At 34.9% G+C, this 23,872-nt stretch overlaps 2 protein-coding genes across 2 annotated transcripts; one reads left to right on the plus strand and one right to left on the minus strand.

Moving 5' to 3' along the window:
- Positions 1-9,590: 9,590 nt before the first annotated feature.
- Positions 9,591-16,479, plus strand: LOC114279734 (ATP binding microtubule motor family protein). Its single transcript, XM_028222014.2, has 13 exons — positions 9,591-10,642; positions 10,737-10,905; positions 12,209-12,602; positions 12,715-12,920; positions 13,007-13,320; positions 13,405-13,468; positions 13,938-14,051; positions 14,992-15,121; positions 15,211-15,503; positions 15,592-15,638; positions 15,928-15,949; positions 16,040-16,102; positions 16,182-16,479. The coding sequence occupies exons 1-13, from the start codon at positions 10,413-10,415 to the stop codon at positions 16,263-16,265; spliced, it is 2,130 nt and encodes a 709-aa protein (XP_028077815.1). The 5' UTR covers positions 9,591-10,412; the 3' UTR covers positions 16,266-16,479.
- An 840-nt stretch (positions 16,480-17,319) lies between these two features.
- On the minus strand, positions 17,320-19,939 carry MT2B (metallothionein 2B). Its single transcript, XM_028222015.2, has 3 exons — positions 19,645-19,939; positions 18,901-18,981; positions 17,320-17,706 (listed from the first exon to the last, which is right to left on the minus strand). Exons 1-3 carry the CDS (start codon positions 19,707-19,709, stop codon positions 17,616-17,618), a joined length of 237 nt encoding a protein of 78 aa, XP_028077816.1. The 5' UTR covers positions 19,710-19,939; the 3' UTR covers positions 17,320-17,615.
- Between the last annotated feature and the right edge of the window lie 3,933 nt (positions 19,940-23,872).

The raw sequence follows: 23,872 nt of genomic DNA on the forward strand, positions 1-23,872 counted from the left end.
GGGGGATCTATGACCTGTGCATACATGTACCCTGCTTGTGAAATTATTGTTGGAGATGCACATCTGTTTATCGATTTACTGCCATTGAACATTGATCATTTTGATGTAATATTGGGGATGGACTGGTTAACGAAATATCATGCCACCATAGACTGTGTAACGAAACAAATAGTTTTTCATCCACCTGGTCTACCTGAATTTGTGTTTAATGGGGTTGGAGTAGTACCTCCCCCGTATCTGATTTCATCTGTGAAAGCTGTAAAATTGATTAGAAAGGGTTGTAAGGGATATCTGTGTTCTGTATTGACTGTGTTTACTGATGATAATGCTAATGTGAACTGTATTCCTATAGTCAGAGAATTCCCAGACGTTTTTCCAGATAATCTTCCAGGAGATTTGATTGACAGGGAGATTGAATTTACCGTTGATGTGATTCCCGAAACACAGCCAGTTTCTAAAGCTCCTTACCGAATGGCTCCAACTGAACTGAAAGAACTGAAAGTACAACTGCAAGAACTGTTAGACAAAAAGTTCATCAGACCTAGTACCTCACCGTGGGGCGCACCTGTTTTGTTTGTAAAGAAGAAAGACGGCTCACTGAGACTGTGCATTGACTATCGTGAACTGAATAAGGTAACTGTAAAGAATAAATACCCATTACCGCGTATTGATGACCTATTTGATCAGTTACAGGGTGCTAAAGTATTTTCGAAGATTGATCTCAGATCCGGATACCATCAGTTGAAAGTTAAATCAGATGACATTGATAAAACTGCTTTTAGAACGAGGTATGGACATTACGAATTTTTAGTTATGCCTTTCGGAGTCACGAACGCACCAGCTGCATTGAACAGAATTTTTAAACCATACCTTGACAATTTTACTGTTGTATTTATTGATGACATATTGATTTACTCCAAGAATATAGAGGAACATGAACATCATCTGAGACTTGCCCTACAAACCTTAAGAGAACAGAAACTGTATGCTAAACTGTCTAAATGTGAATTTTGGCTTGACCATGTTATGTTTTTGGGGCACGTTGTTAGCAAAGATGGAATTTCTGTTGATCCGCAGAAAATCGAAGCTGTAGTGAACTGGCCTAGACCAACCAACGTGACTGAAGTCCGAAACTTTTTGGGTTTGGCTGGATATTACAGAAGATTTGTCAGAGATTTCTCCAAAATTGCTTTACCGTTGACTCAATTGACTCAGAAGGGGATATCATTTGACTGGACTGATCAAAGGGAATCTGCCTTCTAGGAGTTGAAAACTCGATTAGTGATTGCACTGGTTCTTACCTTACCTTCAGGTACGGATGGTTATACTGTATTTAGTGATGCTTCTCATAAGGGTTTGGGATGTGTTTTAATGCAGAATGGGAGAGTAATTGCCTATGCTTTCCGACAACTGAGACCGCATGAAAAGAACTACCCGACCCATGATCTGGAACTTGCTGCAGTAGTATTTGCACTGAAAATCTGGCGTCACTACCTTTATGGGGTAACATGTGAAGTATATACCGACCATAAGAGTTTAAAGTATTTCTTCACACAGAAAGAACTGAACATGAGACAGCGGAGATGGCTAGAACTGATAAAAGACTATGACCTACAGATATTGTACCATCCGGGAAAAGCCAATACCGTTGCCGATGCACTAAGCCGGAAATTGATTGGAAACTTAGCATGTTTGCTTACCGGACAGAAAGAGTTTCTTTGTGACCTTGAAAAATCTGAAATTGAAATTGTTTTACGAGAACAAGGTGGAACCTTAGCTGTTATTTCTGCTCAACCGGCACTGATTGAAGAAATTAAAGAGAAACAGCAACAGGATGACTTCTTGAAGAAGATCATCGAAGAAAGAGAATCTAAACCGAGACCGGGATTCAAATTTGAGAATAATGTACTGAAATTTCAAGAAAGACTATGTGTACCAAATGATACTGAATTGAAAAGAAGGGTTCTGCAAGAGGGCCACAACTCAAGATTTTCTATCCATCCAGGGAATACGAAAATGTACCAAGACCTGAAACTGAACTTCTGGTGGCCGGGAATGAAGAAAGAGATTGCTGATTTTGTATCGAAATGTCTTCATTGCCAACAAGTTAAAGCCGAGCATCAACGACCCGCAGGCTTATTGCAGCCCTTACCGATACCGGAGTGGAAATGGGAGTATATCACCATGGATTTTATAGTGGGATTGCCTCGCTCCAGTAAAGGTATGGACTCGATTTGGGTTATTGTTGATAGACTGACTAAATCTGCTCACTTCTTGCCTGTTAAGACAATTTATAATGCGGACAAATTGGCTATACTCTATATTGATGAAATTGCTAGACTGCATGGAGTGCCTGTGTCCATTGTTTCTGACAGAGACTCGAAGTTTACATCGAGGTTTTGGCAAAGCCTACAGACTGCACTGGGTACTGAACTGAGACTGAGTAGTGCCTATCATCCTCAGACAGATGGCCAGTCAGAAAGGACCGTCCAGACTCTGGAGGATTTACTGAGAATGTGTGTCCTTGATTTTCAGGGAAACTAGGAAAGTCATTTGCCCTTAGCTGAATTTGCTTACAACAACAGCTATCACTCGAGTATTGGCATGGCGCCTTTCGAGGCATTGTATGGCAGAAAATGTAGATCTCCGATTTGCTGGGCAGAAGTTGGAGATGGGCCTTTGCTTGGGCCCGAAATTGTTTATGAAATGACTGAGAAAGTGAAACTGATACAACAGAGATTGAAAACTGCACAGAGCAGACAAAAGAGTTATGCTGATGTTAGAACACGAGATAGAGAGTATGAAGTGGGTGATCACGTATTTGTGAAAGTGACACCGATGAAAGGCCAGACTCGTTTTGGAGTCAAAGGCAAGTTAGCACCGAGATACGTCGGACCATATGAGATTATTGAGAAAATCAATCCGGTGGCGTATCAAGTTGCGCTTCCTCCTGAAATGGAGCATATGCATAACGTCTTCTACATTTCTATGTTGAGAGACTACCTCCGGGATCCTTTCCATGTAATAGAGCCTACCCGTGTAGTGCTGAGTGATGACTACACTTACGAGGAACGGCCTATACAGATTGTAAACAGACGGATCAAGAAACTGAGAAACAAAGAAATCCCGCTGGTAAAAGTCGATTGGCAAAACCATGGTGGCATGTATGCCACTTAGGAAAGGGAAGATGACATGGCTAAAAGATATCCTGAACTATTTCCACTGAATGCTGTTTTCTTCCAGAATGAAGGTAACCCGAGTTTAGAGAACTAAACTCTTTATAAGGAGGGGAGACTGTAATAACACTCACCACTGCCTACCGATAAACATTGATTACCGTTAAACTGAACTGATCATGACTGATAACTGAACTGATTAAAGTACTGAACTGACTGACTGAAAACTGAAACTGAATTGACTGAGTATGTATGTTAATCTGTAATCCATCTGTTTGACTGTTTGACTATCTGTTCATGTTTTAGTGTTTAAACTGCTAATTGAAGGCCTTATCGACGGCCGAACCGGGAATTGATTAATGTTTCTCGATCATCATGATTTATGTGATTTTATGGTATATTTATCTGAAAATTGATTAGGTATGATTAAATTAGATTGAACTGCGTCTAATTGCAAAGTTTGACTTAATTACCATTAGACCACTTAGTGGCCACTACTTCACACATGTTGAGCCTTGTATACACTTAAATCAAAACATTTCACCAGCTCTTGCATTGCTTTGCAGACTTAGAGGGTGAGAGGGAGAGAATTGATTTGTCCTTGAGGGATTGGCTTAGACAACTTGGAGATTTGAAGTGTAGATTGCTAAATTGAGCTCCTAGTCTTCTAATTCAAGACCTAAGGTAGAGTAATTGCCCTCTTGTTTATGAATTGAGCTTGTTCTTACATGATTCATGTCAAATTTAGTGGATTGAGTCATGAAATAGCATCATATGTTGAAATAGAGCATAATCCATGCATGCATGTTAGTATTGTTGGATTTTGAGTTGAGTTCATGGCAAATTGTCACATGCATGTCCATGTTTTGAGTGTAGGCCATGTTTTCATCATGTTTGTGAATCAATTGGCTCATTAGAGCATGTTTTGAAGCTTGAAAGTTATTTAAAGATCATGCATGTCATGTTTGAGGATTGTTCTTGAAAAATGGTTTGAAATTGGGTTTGAATTAAACACCCTTGGGCTTTGATTTCTCAATTGAGCTTTGAATCATGTTATTCTATGTGTTTACAAATGTTTTCTGGAAATTCGGCCCAAGAGGTCGAGTTTTGAGTTATTAAAACTTGGTTTGAGCTTGGAGGTGCAATCTGGGTTTTCCAGATTCTGCACTTCCGCTCGAGCGTGGGCTAGTGACGCTCGAGCGGGGAATCCGAGCATCCAGTATCTCTGCACTGTTTTACAGTCCGCTCGAGCGGAGGATTGGGCGCTCGAGCGGAGTCATGTGTCTCAAGCTCGAGCGGGCGTCGAGCGTCGGTCGAGCGGAGATTTCACCCATCCAGTACTTTTACAGTACGCTCGAGCGGGATATTTGACCCTCAAGCGTGTACCTTTGTTGCATGACCGCTCGAGCGGGGAAACCTGAGCTCGAGCGGGACTCTGTTTTTCTGAAAACTCCTAAAACTGTTTTCTGATCACATCTTTGCATCCTCATCTCATCCTAGGCATTCTTAGGCCTAGTTTAAGACATCTTATTGAGGGCATAGATGTAGAACACACCGAGGCAAACTAGGGATTAAGTTATTATCTTTCCCAGCTGTGTAGCTTAGTGTGTTCAATCTGTTAACTGTGTAGGGTTGGCGACTGGGGAGACACGCTCTAGCATACTGTAGCCCAAACTCTGTGAGTAACGATTGTGTAAAGATATGTTCACAAATGATTATCTTCTGAACAATTGAACTGTACTGTTTTATGAACTTATACTATTAATTGAATGAATGTATGTCCTATATTCTGAACTGTATTGTGGCATCCTTAGCAACTACTGTTACTGTTACTGTTACTGTTACAGAGATCTCTGTCGGTTCCCTTGTTGGAACCACTACTGTTTACTGATTGATGGCCATCATTTACTGTTCGGTCTTTTAAGACCTACTGTTTACTGTACTGTTATGCTAATGGGTGTACCACATATGACTGTACTGCCTGAACGACTGAAATACTGTTTAAATGAACCGTTTTCATACTGTAAGGACATTCATTCTTAACCTCTTTACGCATTATGTTATTCACTGGGCTTTAACTCACTTCTCATATATATATGTAGGTGTACAGGCACCAGACCGCGGCTGGGAGCGTCAGGGTTACTCCAGTTTTGTCAAGCCAACTACCATGCCTCACTGCGAGGTTGCAAGCCTGTCATGCTAAGGCTTAGGGGTGTTTTAGGACTCCCCCTTCTGTACTGTCTTACTGTTTTGTAATAACCAAATGGATTGTATAGACTGAATGTTTACTGTACCGTTATATAGGGATTGAATCCCTATTCTGAATGATTGTATATATATTGTGTATACCTTTCCACTGAATGTAAATATGTTTGGAAAATCTTTTTGCATGCAGACTGTCACAGCTCATTGGGCATTTGTTTCTTTACTGTTTTGGCTTCCGCCAGGCCCTGTACTCTGTTTTACTGTACTACTGTTAAGCAGGCCTTCGATAATCTTGGATTACTGGCCGGTTACGGTGCTAAACCCATAGGGCCGAGTTTGGGTCGTGACAATTACCACGCTTGAGTGGACCGCGCGAACACAGATTCTTGGATTTCTATAAGGAATTAGTTTTCTTCCAAAACTAGGATTACTGTGGATTTCTATAAGTAGTTGGTTTTTCTCCCAAAACTTGGAAAAGTCCTCCAGATCTTCTTTTTGGATTCTAAGGTTTATATCTGGGGATATTTTGCTTAGTTTTCTTTGATGTTTTCATCAAATATTCAACTCATGGTTTAAACAGTATACATCAAAAGTTTGTTTGTTCATTCTACATAAAAAAGAGAGTTGTTCTTCGGTGGATTCTGAAGAATTCGAGCCTGAAGCTTTGGTGGATTCCGGAGTGGCTCATCGTCAAGACAATTCCGAGGTGAAGACGGGGTTGGAAGAGGCACATAGAGGTTGGTTCAATTCGAGCGTGGATTCGCTAGGTAATTGAGAGTATATCTGTGTAATTCCTTTATATCTTCTTAGTGGATTATTTTGTGGCTGTTGCCCGTGATTTTTTTTTATCACAATTGGAGGTGTCCAATTGTGGTTTTTTTCATGTAAAATCGTTATGTCGTTTTGTCTTGATTGTTTAATTGGGATTGTTATATACTGCTTAAAATTGATACATAATCACAAATCAACATCTAGGGGATTTCTAGATTTTTCACCAACTTTTTATCAAAAAAAATTGGGTAGAGAGACCCTTAGATCCTAGGGGATTTGTAAAGAGAAGTTGAGTTTTAGAGAGAGAAGGAATTGATCTAAAGTTTTTGTGTGAAAAGATATAAAATTTTTGTGTAAAAATGAGTTGCTGCGAATTGATATACGCGAGGCTCGCTCAAACGAAAGAGTTGTCGCTCGAGCGACCAGACATAATAAGTGACCTCGCTCGAGCGCAAAATACACACCTTCAGAAGTTTTACAGACGCACACCGTCGCTTGAGCGTAAGAAGCTTTGCTCGAGCGAAGAACATTACCCTCCCAGAATCTCTGCAGGTCTGCAAAAGTGCTGGGAACTCACAAAGCTCGCTCGAGCACAAGAAGCCTCACTCGAGCAAAGAAGCAAATTTCTGGACAACAATAACTTGAATAACTAGCAACCAATTTGTCCCAAACATGCCCAAGACACTCCAAAACTCCAACTCAAAGACAAATGAGAGAAAACAATACATGAGTAACAATATTAAACCATGAAAGCCGAGTCCAGAATATAACAAAAGTTGGGTCAAAATCGGAATCTCCATAATGTGCTTCGAAGCTTACAAAATTATGACAAAAGGTCATTCGAAGCAACTTTTGACCAATATTGTGGTTATTCAAATTTATATGTTCTAGTTCACACATAATTAATGAAAATCATGGTTTTAAAAACTGGACTGGACCGGCCGGTTCAACCGGTTGAATCGCCGACCGGTCGAGGTTCCGGTCCGGATACATCCACTGAACTGGTCATAGTGGAAAACCGACCTATTTTGGAAGAACCAAAAAAACCAGCGGTCGAACCGCCGCGCAGGTCGACCCGGTTCCGGTTCACCAGGTTGTGAAAATGAATTTTTTTTTTTCTTTTTTTATTCTTTATTTCTTTTCGTTCTTTCTTATTTTTTTTATATATATATATATAATATAATATAATAATATAAGAAAATTTTAATTTGAAACTTTTTTTTAAGGGTCTCCTCTTGTGAGGAATCCCATTACAAGTTTGATGAAATTATTGTGAAAGTCTTCACCTATTTATAAGAAAAAAATTCATTCAAAAAGACTCAAGAAATCCATGTGGGATTCAATCAAATATATTGGAGGGAATATTGAAATTTTGATATCCTTCCAAAATTTTTGCTCTCTTTTCAATCAAATTATTTGAATTAAAATCATATGGAGGGAATATTAAATATTTGATTTCATTTTTCAAAATTGAAATTAATAATATTTTAAAATATATTATTATATTTTTCAATAAAAAAATATTAGGACAAATATTTAAGATAATTTAATATTTTTAATTTATAATTTTATTACTTATATTTTTATTTAAATATAATTTTAATATATTAATTACGTCACGGTTCGATTCCGGTTCAACCCGACGGTTGAACCGGTGACCCGTCCACCCGATCTCTTTTCCAGTTCCCTCACCGGTCCGGTTTTTAAAACATTGATGAAAATATTAATTTTGTGCTTCGAACCAATTGTTAATTCTTTGAAGACACCAAAGCTATTGTTCTTCAAACCAACTTTTGTAGAATACTAGTTTCATTTTCATGTAACAAATGGCTATAAAAATTGTTATTAGTAAAGCCACTAATTATCATGCAAAAAATATGCATTATTCAACAATTAATTAATTGCCATTTTACATATATTTGAAATGAGGTACACATTTCGAAAGTTTTCTCGTCCCATGTTGCATTTCGAAGGTGTTTATTGATGACAAAACCACCCCTTCGAAAGTCACATATGTTACTAAAGGATCAAAGTCGTCTTTTGAAAGTGCACACGACATCTCTTCGAACCAAATCCAAAGAATTGGATTACTATGAAATTAGTTTGGCATTTTAACTAGCCATTGATGGCTATAAAATGATATTTCAATGAATAATATATTTCGAAGTGTCTTGGGACATGCTTCGAAGGTAACCACAAAACCAAATTGTGATAGTTTTATGAATCAACTAAAAACCATGTTTTTGGCCCAATATATTACAATAACGAAATATTATTTGTTAGCCATTCCATCAAAGTCAACGTTTGATGTGATCCACAAATCCAAAATGGACTTCGAATAACAAAAGTCATGGTATAATGTGACCATGAAAATTCATACTTTTTGACACTTTGAAAAATGTCAAAAATTTTGAATTCATGAACAGTGACTTGTTCATTATTCTTGACTATGTTTGTTTTAAAAACATAACTTTCGCCGAATTAATTTTCATAATTATTTGGCAAAGTGGGTTGTTTTTCCATGTTAGCCATTAATGGCTTTTGAAAATCACCCATATGTTATTTTTATAACTTGACTCTCTAAAAATTGATTTTTGGACCCCCCAGCCATGCATGAAACTTCATTCTTAGCCAAATCTGGCTCAAGAACATACTCATTTGTTATGTTAATTTCATAATTTGGCTCTTTAGAAACGGGCTCTTGAACCCCCCAAGCCATTGATGAAATTATATTTTCATTAATTTCAGTCACAAATGACTTGAAAACATTTTGTAAAACCTCACAAAATTCATTCATTGAAGACTTGACAAGAAGGGTTGATAACTCATGTCTCCATTGGCAAATTCTCATATTAAGTTGATGAATTATTTCAATTAAATAATGTATTTTTTCTTCTACCAAACAATATCATAATGGATGGAAGTTTGTTTCATCAAGAAAATTGATCTATTCTTGAAGATCCAAAACTTTTTGTTTACGCCAAAATATTTCATCTACGCTATTTTAGAATGGATGAATCCAATTTATTTTTCATTTCTTACCCTTGACGTCCCACTGGGGCGTACCAAAAATTGTTGGCTTATTTTTCCTACGAAGGAAAATACCATAAATGCGAGCGTGCCAACAAGGATTAAAAAATCCTTACAAATTAAATTCAAGCCAATTATCAAGTGATTGCGTTGATAGTTCTTTTGCCTCAACAGAGAGAACTTCAAAATTGCCAAGTATGGAGAAAAAAAATAAAAAGGAGAATGAGGGAGACGGAGAAAGATGATTGAGTGAGCAATCAAAATAATAATTACTTATCTATACTCCTATGCTTCAAAAATGAAGTGCATAAAATGTTTTGAAAAGGAAATGTTAAAAATAAATGTTTCAAAATATAAATCTATGTTAAACTACTCCTAAGATAAGGAAAATGACAATAAATATTGAAATCAATTGTATTTTATTTGACTTCTAAATCTTTTACAATATAGCCATGAATGGCTATTTATAAGCAAATATTTGTAGAAAAAAACTACCTAAAATTACCCGCTCTTCGACCTCCTCCACTTCATACTACATGATCTTTCATAACTTTTTTCAACTTCCACTTCATGCTCCATGTTTTCTACTTTATTTTCCATCATCTTTTCACATTTCATAACTTCTCATAACCTCTAAATGAGTAGGACCATGCCACATGTCCTGTAATTATATAAATAATAAATAATAATAATTACATATTTATGGTGCCAAAGGATACATCTAAAAAAAAAAAAAAAAAAAATTACTTAAAATTTAAAAAATATTCACTAAAAAAAAATATATGAAAGATAAAAAACTCATTTAAAAAAAATTAAATTTATAAAATTGAAACCGAACATCACTCCAAAGATATGATGTGATAATTTATAACAAATAAATAAATAATTGTTTATTAGATTGTTGTGAAACCACCCTAAAGCACTCCAAATCAAATGGATTGTTTATTTAATTTTCTTTTACTAGTTAAAAAAAGGAATAGGAAGCCCCCAGCACGGCGATCCACGAGATCGGTGCACCTTCTCACTGAACCCAAAATTTAAACGAAAAAACGCAATTCAAATTGAAACGAACTCCCAACGGTCAAATCATTCGAAACTCTACTGTCTTTAACCAACCAACCAACGCTCTCTCTCCTCTTTCATCCTTCATTTTCTGCAATTCCAACACCTCTCTCTCTCTCTCTCTCTCTCTCTCTCTCTCTGCATTCTCTGTTTGTGGGGAGACTCAAAATGACTTCTTTAGACAAACCCAAAACATCCACAATGTCCACTCCAGCAAAACCCTCTCAATCAAATTCCAATTCCATCTCAAAAGTTAGGGTTGTTGTCAGGATTCGCCCCTTTCTCCCCCATGAAATCGCTGCCAGAAATGGAAACTCCACCCCTTGCGTCTCTGTTCTTGACTCAGAACTCGAATCTGACCACGAAGTCACTGTTCATCTCAAAGATCAAGAAACCAGGTTAGAAATTTCATTTGTTCTATTTATGAACACAATTTGTTTGGAATTTTAGTCAAGGGTTTTTATATTCTTGTTTTGTGTTTTGTGGGTCTAGTCGGAACGAGTGCTACAAGTTGGATTCATTTTTTGGCCAAGACGACAACAATGTGAGTAAGATTTTCTACAGAGAAGTCAGCCATTTGATTCCCGGGATGTTTCGCGGCTGCAATGCTACTGTCTTCGCCTACGGGGCTACTGGAAGTGGAAAAACCTACACCATGCAGGTCTTATTTGAATTTAACTTTTAAATGCCCTTATTTTGATTGAACTTAAAATGCTTTCTTTTTGTTTTGGTAATTTATTTAGATCTTTGAAACTAAAAATGCATCTTGTTTCACCATCGTCTAGTTTGTAAGAGTTTGTTGTTAAGTACGTTAATTTAAGATACGAGTAAAGTGTACTAAATCCATGTAATTCAAAGGTTATAACTCTATTGAACTAGAGCAACTCCAACTGACTCTCTATATTGTGCTTGTTAGGCATTTTACCTAGCTAAGTCACAATTTCAATGCTCGCTAGGCAATACACTAGGTATTATGCCTTGTCTGCAATGGGGCTAGCTACAAATGGAGAGCCAAGAGAGACTAGACAAAAAAAAGTCTTGTTGGAGTACACGTTAGCTAAAGTGATTAGGCAAAATGAAGAGTGCATTTTTTTGTTCACTTTTGATAAGCACAATGCCTCGTAATGTTGGAGTAGCTTAAGGATGCATGACTAGCTTGCATTGTTTTGAAAAGTTGCTAGAGAAGTTGTTGATGTGGTCCAACAACTTTTTCACAAATTTAATGCATTCACATGTTTGTTCATTCACGAATTGGAAGTGTTCACGATTCATCTACACAAGTTATTCTTATGTCATAAGAATAGTTGTAATGACCTTGTCCCATACTACTGTGCATGGAGTCTCCCAAATCCAAAAAAAAAAACAAAACAAAAATGTATGAGTGAGCTGAGATAAAATAAAAAAATAAAAAAAATAAGACAAAAAGTTACGTACATTTATTTCTCTCTTCTTTGGTGCAAGGTTTGCCTCCTACCCATCAAGTAGCAGCTTTTCTAAAAGTGTAATCTCAACAAAATCTTGGTTTATCTAATCACCAGGGACCCTTAGTCTCACAAATTGTCTATAGATAGAAATAGAGATCAAATACTTGTGATTCAAAAGGTTAACATGACTTGCAGGATTATATTTGCACCTATTTATCAAAATCAACCAGAATTCCTTATAAATGAATCAAGTTTGTTGCAAATTTTAAGTATGGATTTATATACATATGTTTTGTTATGGCAGCTGATTGTGTGCGAATTTACCCTGGACTGATGAAGTTAGACATTTTCTTAACAATTTAAACTTTTAGAGCAGTCAGTTATGCTTATGGCATTTTCAATGGATGTTTCCTGCACATGCATACACACCTAGAAAATCCCATTTCTAGTGCTTGGTTTAGTTATTTTCTTTTCCATTTTTCGTAATTGTTCTTGGTATGTTTATGATGGAAACCATGGTGTGGATGATGATGCATGCAGGGTACTGATGAGATCCCAGGTTTAATACCACTGGCCATGTCAACAATTCTGTCCTTGTGCCAAAGCACAAGAAGTACCGCTGAGATTTCCTACTATGAAGTCTATATGGACAGGTGTTATGATCTGATGGAAGTCAAAGCACAGGAAATTGCAGTGTTGGAAGACAAAGATGGGCAAATTCATCTCAAGGGACTATCTCGGGTTCCAGTTAATTCCATGTCCGAATTCCGCGAGGTCTTTTCATGTGGAAAGCAGAGGAGAAAGGTTGCGCACACGTGTCTTAACGATGTCTCTAGTAGAAGCCATGGGGTACTTTCAATTACTGTTTCAACTCCTTCTGATGATGGTTCTGGGGTTGATGTTGCAGGGAAGCTGAACCTCATAGATTTAGCAGGTTCTAAATGACTTCTCCAATAACTTTATTTATAATTGTAATTAAATCATATAGTATGAATTTATAGGTTTAAACGTTTCATGTTTTCTCATTATACTTGTGATTTAACCAGGTAATGAAGACAATCGAAGGACTTGTAATGAAGGGATTCGTCTACAAGAAAGTGCAAAAATTAATCAGTCCTTATTTGCATTGTCAAATGTGATTTATGCTCTTAATAACAACAAAACCCGAGTGCCTTATCGTGAAAGCAAACTAACCCGGATATTGCAAGATTCTCTTGGCGGAACTAGTCGTGCTTTGATGGTTGCTTGCTTGGTAAGGAGTTTAGTAACCCCATCATCTCTTTTACGACTTTATTATGATGACCTTACCAGAGATTTACTTTTCATTGTTGTTTGTAGAATCCAGGAGAGTATCAAGAATCGGTGCATACGGTCAGTTTGGCAGCTCGGTCCCGCCACATCTCTAATTTTGTTTCTTCAGCTCAAAAAAATGACACTCCCAAGCTTAAAGTTGATATGGAGGCAAAGCTTTGTGCTTGGCTTGAATCAAAAGGCAAGACAAAAAGTGCCCAAAAAATGGGGGCATTTGGTTCTCCATTTGTAATCAAAACTCCAAGCTCGATGCACTCAGCAAAGAAGCCCAGCGCATACAACAACAGCTCTGCAAAACAGAAGCCTAACACCAATCATTGTGCTTCTAATGTGAAAGAAAGGTTACGATAATGATTTGAACTTTTTGCTGTCACACAGCATTAGCATGCCTCAGCCTCTTGCTTAACTATCTGACTCGTTTGTAGGGGTTCGGCTGTGCCACGCAAAAAATTATTCGGTAATGGAGATCCGGTTTATCCAAACGTGAAGGTAAAACATTTATTTGGTGACATTCTTGTTTGTAGCTTGAAAAACCTAGCACTCACTAATACACAGTAAAGGGATGAAGTAACACTCCTGGCTCTCTGAGTTGTTCCTTAGCATGTTCTCTTCTTAGGTTGTATTTGGATCATGGATTTGTGTAGAGATTCGTAAAGGAGAAGGAAAAGGGAAGGGAAAAGTAACAAACCTCTGCTCAAATCCAAGAACACAGGCTTAATATATTCCTCTTGTACGCATGCTTGACACACAGCAGTACGAGGACACTTTAGGTTAATCAAAGGTTATGAGTGGAAAATTTGGAACCTCAATTGTCTATCATTTTTGTTTAATATTAATATTAGAACAGTTTTTACAGCTGCACAAACATATAACATGGATTTCTACGCAATCCATCCTAATGTTCTTCCATACCATAATAGTTGAGATTTTCAAAAATTTTATTGGTGACATTGTATAGGAGGCTATGTATCTTCGCAAAGTAGAAGAGCATGCTGTTATTTCAGAAGATGGAAGCTCAATAAACGTTTCAGTAGCTCAGTCCAATGTTGCTTTTCAGCTGCATACATCCACTGTAAGTTCCTTACACTCTGAGGAGGGCATTCAGTAATAAAGGGAAACTAGGGGTGGGCGCGGGTCGGTTGCGGCCATAGAATCTCTAATCCGCCATCCGTCCACCAGATTGGCGGATTGAAGAAAATCAATCTGCATCCGTCCGCCAATTCGACGGATGTGAATTGACGGATGGATGCGAATCGGTTTGGCAATTTAAAATTTTATAAATTTTTAACATAATTCAACTTATACACTTCCCAAAAAAAAAAAAAAAAAAAGAAAGTATTACGGTCATAACTTAAAAAAGTATTACAATCACCGCATGTCTCATCCAAAGAAATTTTTTTTGAAACTTTAGAATATTACAATCACTGCATACCTCATCCACATATTACAATTACAACATGCCTCATCCACATAAATGATTACAATATGTGGTTCTTAAAATATAAAAATAATTCAAACCACCAAAACCATGAACAGAGCAGTAGTGGAAATTGTATGCCTCTATATTGTTACATCTATATCTATTTTTGAAAATAAAAACTTACTATCATATATCATTTTTTTATTTATTATTTTTAGAGTTAGATTTCAAAACCAAAAAATATAGATAAATAATACATTAAAACTCTTTTTTAACAGAATATATTCAACAGAATATTTAAACTCTTTTTTAATTGAAAACACAAAGTTACAAATTATTAGGGGTGCTCGCGGTTTGGCGGATCGGTTGTGGCCAAATGAACCTCAAATCCGCCATCCGTCTAAAACTAGGCGGATTGAAAAAAATCAATCCACAACCGTTCACTCATCATCATGCATCCGTCCAAAATGCAGCGGATCAGATCAGTTCAGTCCGGTCGGTTTGGGCGGATCGATATATCTGCTACTCACCCCTGAGTGAAACTATAGGGCAATTTAACGCCATGCATTTACACATTGAAACTTCATCACAGGGTTTAGAGGTTCATACTGAGGACAATGCAGAGACTCCACAGAGTCTAGAAGTTACTACTGAGGAAAATACAGGAGAGGAGACTAAGGTCTCTGCTGAGAAGACCTTGTTTGAATCAACATGTACACCTGGTATCTTGCCGCTAACTTGATCCATTACTTTAAGGTTTAAAGCTTTAAAAGTTGTTGAACGCTTTAAAAATTATTTCGTTCTTGTGTAGTTATATTGTTGGACAAAGCGGAGAAGATGATAACTATCAATGCTGCCGACTTTGATGGATCCTCACCAATTTGTGAGAAAATTAAAGCACTTCAGAGTTCTCTGAGAAAAGTTCTTTCTCCCATCAAATCCAAGATAAACATTGAGAATATGTCCTCCAGAGATCAAGTATGTGCAGTTCTTCTTGATCCCAAGACTCCCAAAACACCTTTCCTTCTTAGCTGTGCGAGTGAAAAATCACAAAAGATTGGCACTCCACTCGATAAATTTAATGCACTCGGCTCTAATTTAAAGGTATGCAGTGGCATTTGATTTTATGATGTTTCTCTTTTTATCAGCACTTGTGGCTCTATCTCCTAATCTCTGTAACCTGAATTTACAGTGCTCTCTCATCCAAGAATATATTGATTTTCTGAATTCAGCAAGCAGGTAAATTCTGGTTTGCTTTTGTGTCTTCTCTAATTTGTTTTATTGGGAAATGTTTTCTTGATAACATTTTTTGCCGTTTGATACGATGGAAAATGAAAGTTAATAAAAAATAAATTTATTTGCGTGGACATTTTTTGAAGGTGGAAAACATTTTTCGGATTAACCTCTTACTAATACAACTACTAGCATATTAGTTTCAAATGTTTTTCATACAGATTTTTTTTTTTTTTTTTTTTCTGGCTGAAAAGCCATGAAGAACTAACCATTGCCTACTATACCTTTATTTCAGGGAGGAACTTATGGAATTGAAGGTATGTGAAAGAGATCAATCATCTAATTGAATGTCATCATTATCCTGAAACCCATGTTACCAATAGTTTTGCTGATTGATTTTTATCCAGGGAATTGGAGAGAGGATGGCCGAGTACATACTTGAGCTCAGAGAAACGAGTCCACTGAAATCGGTAAGAAATGTATGAATGAGAACTTCAAGCTTCTTCTTAAAAGGAAGCAAGACTGAAATGCATATTCTGAATTTTGTAGTTAAGTGATTTGGAGAAGATAGGCCTCTCGTCCAAGCAGGTTCATAACATGTTCAATAGAACTGCAAGAGGATTATTTGATTGACTACCACACTGTACAACACTCAGTTGCTCAGCACGCACGTGAAACATGTGGTTGATTCAATTTGTTGATTATGGTCTGTTTTATTTTATTTTTTTTTATTATTATTTTTTTTATCTCTGTAATATTGTTTTAACACTATGATTATGGTAGAGAACTCATTTGGTGTCAAACAGCATTGAAATTTGTCAATTTTATTTATGATTATTTAGTATTATCTTGATTTGCTTATGCTTTCCCATCAGACTAGATGCAATTCAAATATCATAATGTTAATGTTAATGACGACCCAAAATCTGTTACGTCATCAGAATTTTTTATATAATTTTGTGTCATACAAGCAAAAACACTTTAATATCACAACTTGAGGAGGGTTTTGAATTTGATTCACAGACCATGAGATTAGCCTTTTTCTAGTTGGACTTGGGTTCAGAATGATGGCAAGAAAGAAACCACTACATGCCACTTACCACCAAGGATATCAATACTTCTTAGGACAATGTTAGAGATCATTAAAAATAATATTTTAAAATAATTATTAATTATGTAATATTCACTTAAAAAAAAAAAAAAAAAAAAAAACAGAAAGTGAATAGAATTTATTGTGACATCATTAATAGTGACACTAATTAATACCCTCATTTATTTTTTTACTTTTCTTTATTTTTTCACTTTTCTTACTTTTTAGGTGACGATGACCATGACGATGAAAATGAGAGATAACTGTTACTGTTGATTGGTTCTCTATATTTGTTTATATTTTACTGGTCAAACTTACAAATTACCTTCCTATAATTGTTGCATCTTTGTTATTAAAACTAAAGGAGTCTCAAAATATGAAACGTAAAATCATCTTTCAACAATGCTAGTGACATTCCAAAGCTTCTTTTTAACTAAATCAAACACGCTTTTAACTTTCGAACTTCTCACCCAAGAGATTGCAAACGTGGCAAAACCTAAATTCAGTGTTGGTACAAGTAACAATCACAATAAATCTGATCCAAAACATTAATTGTTGTAAGAAACAGCAACTGTGATTATAAAACAAGAGAGACCATTTATCAAACACTAAAGACGAGTTTTCATTAAGTCATTCAAACTCAACATACATATTTATCATATATAAACCTCCCATGATAAAAAGAGACTCTCATCAACCTTGACATACTAACCTTTGTGTACAAACAAAACCAAACAAACAACCAAGTAAACCGTGAAACAACCATGGCCACTTTATTTTGAAGGTTACATAATTTAAAGAAGCTTCCATACCCTCAAACGCAGACACTACTGCTAATACTACTTAATTATATATTATATTTCTATATTATGGTTGATGATTTTGATTGGGTCTCATTTGCAGGTGCAAGGGTCACAGGTGCAGTTAGCTCCACACTTGCAACCATTCTCAGCTGCCTCACCCATCTCAGTTCCCTCAAAGAATCTGCATACAATCACAATCACAATCACAATCACAATCTATATATTAGATTTATTTGGCTTTCATTAACTCTAAAATTATTATGCAAAGTTGTTTTAGAAAAAGATTTTATAGATAAAATAAAACACCTATGTTTAGTTTGATTTTTGAAAACTATGTTTGAAATTTTTATTTTTATAGAATTTTATCACCTCATTTTGTATAAAACTTATGAACATAAATTTTATTTATATATCATTACTCAGGTTAAAAATATAAATCACTTCAATAGGCTTTTGTTTTTTTAAAGATATAAAATCTAAGAGCTACCCATCATTCTACATTAAAATTTTTAAACATTACAAAAACAAACTCTAAAATTTAACTCTTATAAAAAATAAATTTTAAAATTTGAATTTTATTAATTTAAATCCTTTTTTGTTTAAAAGTTATATCGTTCTACATTTAAATTTAAACAAATTAAAAAAACAAACTTAAAGAATTTTGACCCCAAGATAAATTCTAAATTTTAATTTCATCAATTTAAATCTTAATTTTTAATTTTTTTTAAAAAAATTTAAACCATCATTTATTTCTTTTACTTAAAATGACTAAAAAATAATATTTCAATCATTTGAGTTTAATCATTAAAATACTACTAGTTTTAATTAAAGAAAATATATAAACGATTTAGATTGAAAACAATCAAAAAAAATTAAAATAAAAAATTAAAATTAAAAACACAATTTATTTTGCTAAAAGGTCAAATTCTAAAATTTTATTTATGTTTTTCCCTTAAAAATTTTATCTGTATAAAACACTCATAGATCAATAAATCGAAACACTACTTCATTAAAAACACTACTTCATTAAAAAGAGTGTGGAATAGACCCAGATCGGTTCCGATTCGTAGCTCGAATTTTCCGTGGCTCGAGTGGCTCAAAATCCCAAAACGACGTCGTTTTAGGATGTTTTTCTATTCTCTTACCGGTAAGATAATATTTTCCGTACCATTCGCGCCATTCGAGCCTCACTTTCTCGAGCTACCACAAATTATCAGACCCAGATATGGATAAATTTCAATAATTGTAACGGCTCAGCCTTTGAATTATATTAATATTTTTTTAATAATAAATATTATAAAATCAAATCAATTTTATATAATAAAATAAAATAAAATAAATATTATAAAAGAACTTGTGATATACATATACTTACGTCTTCTTTGGGGCAAGACCAACAATGAGGGTCTCAGTGGTGGTCTTCTCTGAGTAGCTCATGTCTGGGTAATTCTTGCATCTGCCATCCATCATCATCCAAAAATTTTTACCATTTCGTTTAATAACAAATAATAAATGATTAAAAAATATATAAAATATCACAATAATTGCTAATCCAAAGGATTTATCACAAGGAGAATTTTTTTTTTTTTTTTAAAAAAAAATATGATTAGACTGAAGAAATTGAGCAAGGATTCTCTGAAATTTTTTTTTTCTAAAGTTTCCTAGAGCGTTACATTGTATTGTTGAGATTTAATGATAAATCACATCAATTTTTCAACATTAAATCTCAACCACACAATAATCCCTTTAAAAAAACTTTAAAAAAAAAACACTCTGCAGAATCCTTGGTGGAAGAAATTAGATCCATTAATAAATTACAAATACACCCTTAAAATTTATTTAAAATACAAATAACCTCATATAATTTTTCAAAGGCTGAGATTTTGAGATTACATCCAACAAAATTTTGAGATTTTTTTTGAAAAATTTGTTTGGCTTGATTACTCTTGAAAATTTATTTATAGAGAATTTTTCCTAAATTTTTTTCTGAACAAACCAAACAAGGCCTATCTCCAATTTACAGACAAAACAAAAAGTATGAAGGCAAAAAGTTTTCTCGAGAAAATTTCTCCAAGGGAAACAAACACAGCTTAAAAAATAAAACAAACAGAAATTTTACCCTCCACAGCCGCTGCCGCAGCTGCAGCCAGTGCCGCATCCACAGTTTCCTCCGCAGCAAGACATTTTCTAGGGCTAGAAAAATGAGAGAAAATCGAAAGCAATGAATGAAAACCGAGAAATGCTTTCAAGTCTGGACGAATAATAGGCAAGGAACCCGTGACCCATTTATAGCCGGATGGGAGGAGAGAGAATGAGTTATCCACCGTACACGTGTCATGATCTGACGTAATACTAATCCATACGTTAACCGGTGCACTGCTGATCAGCCACGTACCTGTCGCTTTTCTACGGTTCTAATCTGTTCCCCACGAGAAAGCTAGAATGTTCTCGATGTGTATGTCCTCTTTAATCTTCCGTTGACATCTAGGCCCTTTGATCAAATGAAAATACATCTCCACGGTTGATAATCTATGATCAGGATCAAGGTATAGTCTCAGCCGTCCGATGGTTCTGCATATGAACATAAATTATCCAGTAAAATTAGAGTAGTGATTGGGAGCCCGAAAAAGGTTGCCCCGAATGCCCCGAATCTACGAAACGACGTCGTTTTGGCGTTGTAATTTTTTTTTTTTTTTTTTTTGTCTGTTTTGGATCAGAAATCAGAAGCAGAGGAAGACGAAGACAGAAGAAGAAGAAAGAAAGAAGAAGAGAAGAAGAAAGAAGAAGAGAAGAAGGCAGAGGGGAGGCGACGGCGGCCGGGCGGAGGCAGCCGGACGAGCTGCGACGATCCGCCGGGCTGCGACGATCCGCCGAGCTGCGACGATCGGCCGATCGACCGGAATGCACGGGCCTCTCTGTGTGTGTGCCTCCATTCCCTCTTCTCTCTTCTCTCCCTCTCTTTCCCTCTCTCCTCTCCTCTCTCTTTCTCCCTCTCTCTCTTTCTCCCTCTCTGCAGGTCGAAAATGGCAGAAAAAAAAAAAAAAAAAAAAGAGAAAATTTCGAGCCACATTCGAGCCAGACATTTCGGGCCCTGAAGCATTTTCCGTAAAATTATAGCCCCGTTTGGAAACTCTTTTTTTTGAATTTTTTATGAGATGAAATAGTTTGTGCGTTTGGGATACCTTTTTTAAAAAAAATTGAATGGATGACTGGTAGAAGAAAAAAAAAATGATCTATTAGTATTTAAGATGTGACATTTCAATTTTTTGGTTTTTTTTTTGGGTGACTTTTTAATTATTTTTGTCAAAAAAAATTTCTCTCCAAAGGACGACTTATTGAAGAGGTTTTTTTTTTTAAAAGTGTAAATTACAGTTGTGTAATTTTATAAAAATAATTTCAGATAAATGATAGACTTTATTAATATTAATAATTAAAGTTATAAACTTTTTCATTAGTCTGTAACTATTTTATAAATGAGCCGCTGAAATTTTATTTCTCCTTTTATTAATAGGATTTGGCTTTTTTTCATCTATGATTTAGACAAGAAGGTATTGTTCACGCTTGTAAAACTCATCAAGAATCATATTTTAGTGATTCAAATTATTTATTTTCTCGGGCTATTCGTCTGTATAATTCACACACAAAATTAGATCAATTCAATAATCGTAAATTATTCAAATTATTACATTTGTCTAAAAAATAAATAATAAATGTGTTTTTTAAATAAACTAGCAATTATTTTTAGTGACAAAACGATAAAATAAATAAATTATAATTATTAAATTGACTTAATTTTTTTATTGTTGATAATTACATAAATAATCTAACAAAATTAATAATTTAAATTGTTGAAACAAAACTCATAAAAAATAAACGGAACTGCTACGTAGCTCGAAACTGTCGAGCTCGAAATTGGCTCGAATCCAAAACGACGTCGTTTTGGAGAAATTTATTTATTTATTTATTTATTTATTTTTCATTCTCGTTTTTTGGAAGTTGAAGATGAAGAAAAAACAGAAAAAGAAGAAGAAAAGAGCTGCAGATCCAGATCATCAACATCAACCCAAAAAAAAAAAAATTTTGTTCATCAACAATTTTTTTTTGTCTTTCTTGCAGGAGGAAGAAGAAGAAGAAGAAGAAGAAGAAGAAGCAGACCAGAACTAGAAGAAGAAGAAAAGAGAATAGGAAGAAGAAGAAGAAAAAAAAAACAAAACATCAATGTCTTCTCTTGTTCAGCTCCAGATCAAACAAAACATCAAACAAAACGTCAATTTTTTTCCCCCCTTCATTTTCAGCTCCAGATCTAGAAAAAAAAAAAAAAAAAAATCATCAATGTCTTCATCACATTCAGCTCCAGATCAAACAAAACATCAAACAAAACATCAATTTTTTTCCCCCTTCATTTTCAGCTCCAGATCTAGAAAAAAAAAAAAAAAAATCATCAATGTCTTCATCGCACAGCACATCTTCATCATCAACATCCCCAGATCCAGAAAAAAAATAAATAAATAAATAAAAAATAAAATAAAAAAACCGCCCCTTCTCCCTTCCTCTTCTCCCCACCGATCGCCTCCTCTCTTCCTCTTCTTTTCTTCTTCTTCCTCTTCTTTTCTCTCTCTTCTCTCTATCTCGCCTCTGTCTATTATTGAAAAGCAAGGCCTCTGTCTGTTATTGAAGCAAGGGAAGGAAAAGAATTAAAAAAAAAATTCGAGCCAGTTTTCGAGCCAAGCATTCGAGCTACGAATCTTTATCCAAAAATAAAAGCCTCTGCGCACCTGAATAGCAAAGGACACCGACGGGATGAAATTAATGTCACGTGACAACAAAATTTATAGGATATTGAAATGACATACATGGTGTTTTGAAAAGTTGATAAAAAATTTATTTTTAAATTTTTGATTTTTTTAATAAAAAAAATTGGAATTTTTAGGTTAAAAAAACTGAATTTTTTAACTAAAAAAAATAAAAAGTCTGATTTTTTTAAGGGAGATTTACCAGTAAATCCCAAATGTTAAACTTATGAACCAATTGGTCCCAATTTTTTTCTAATAAACCGTTTAGTCCTTAGATATTTTGAGGGACCTTAATGCCCTCATTTAGATGTTATTAGATGCATGCTCTTTATAAGGGTGTGTCACGTGGCACACACAATGGGTGCTACACATCAACAAAGTACACTAAGGCTCTTTATGCTTTTTGCCTTGGAGTGTCACGTGACACACACAATATGTGTCACACATCAACAAAGTATATTAAGGCTCTTTATGCTTTTTGCCTTGGAGTGTCACGTGACACACACAATGGGTGCCACACATCAATAAAGTACACTAAGACTCTTTATGCTTTTTTCCTTAGAATGATGTATGTCACGCGACACACACACGGAAGGGTATAATTGACCACTCAATGTTACTAAACAAAGGAAATAGGATCAACTGGTAAGATATTTCCCCACTAATAGAACTAATCAGAACAATAGAAATAACCTTAGGACCAATCGGAAAAACTGTTTGTGAGATAGAATTTATTAGTAAATATCCCTTTTCGCAAAAAGGTATATATAATATCTTTTATAATTATTTATTTGTGGGACGACCATAATACGTAAGGGTGTTTTGGAAAGTTGGTAAAAAATTAATTTTTTGGTTATTGTAGCTCATTTGTTTTTTTGTACGTAAATTATGTGAGAGGTGATGTGACTTAAAATTGATAAAAAGTTAGAAGGTAACTTTTTACCAGCTTCCTGGATTACATAACAATTTTAACATAAAAAGTTGGGAAAGTTATTTATCTATAAAAATTTTAAACATATTTTAATTATAAAATGTTGAAGCTAAGAGCGTCGGCATTAGTATCTTCAAAATAATAAAAAATTAAAAATAATTAATAAATCATCAAATTCTCCATTTATCAGTCTCAACAAATTTTTTCTATATTAACTTTTTGTTAAATTTGTTACAGTAACTCCTTTGATGAAGCGAGCAACTGTTCATCACTAAAACACATGATTTGGGTCCAGCCGGTCAACTGGTCAACGGCATTTTTTGTTTTTTTACATTTCTTCCAGTGTTATCTTACGTAAAACATAAGAATTGTTTGGTTGATAGCTCATCAATTTAATTATATAAAAAAAAGAATAACAAATATTTTAATATGATTAAGTTAAAATAGAGAGTTTGATGTAGTGGGTGACTAGCTAAAATAAAAAATAAAAAAAATAACTTTTTAAGTTATAATTTGATTAAAATTTTGAATAATTTGATACTGATGCTCTAAATATGAGCCAATCTAGTAGTAAATAAATTTATTTATGCATATGCTGACAAGGGAGTCTTAATCCTTATCCT

The sequence above is a fragment of the Camellia sinensis genome, chromosome 3 (assembly GCF_055761805.1).
Source record: "Camellia sinensis isolate YWXY chromosome 3, ASM5576180v1, whole genome shotgun sequence".
In the NCBI taxonomy this organism is placed as follows: Eukaryota; Viridiplantae; Streptophyta; class Magnoliopsida; order Ericales; family Theaceae; genus Camellia; species Camellia sinensis.

Excerpts from the sequence above, each read along its gene's own strand:
- LOC114279734 (XM_028222014.2), top strand. The coding sequence starts at position 10,413 with ATGACTTCTTTAGACAAACCCAAAACATCCACAATGTCCACTCCAGCA. Across the intron at positions 10,643-10,736 it reads CTCAAAGATCAAGAAACCAG|TCGGAACGAGTGCTACAAGT; the intron begins GTTAGAAATTTC and ends TTGTGGGTCTAG. Across the intron at positions 15,639-15,927 it reads TTTCTGAATTCAGCAAGCAG|GGAGGAACTTATGGAATTGA; the intron begins GTAAATTCTGGT and ends CCTTTATTTCAG.
- MT2B (XM_028222015.2), bottom strand. The coding sequence starts at position 19,709 with ATGTCTTGCTGCGGAGGAAACTGTGGATGCGGCACTGGCTGCAGCTGC. Across the intron at positions 18,982-19,644 it reads TGCGGCAGCGGCTGTGGAGG|ATGCAAGAATTACCCAGACA; the intron begins GTAAAATTTCTG and ends GATGGATGGCAG. Across the intron at positions 17,707-18,900 it reads GGTCTTGCCCCAAAGAAGAC|ATTCTTTGAGGGAACTGAGA; the intron begins GTAAGTATATGT and ends GATTGTATGCAG.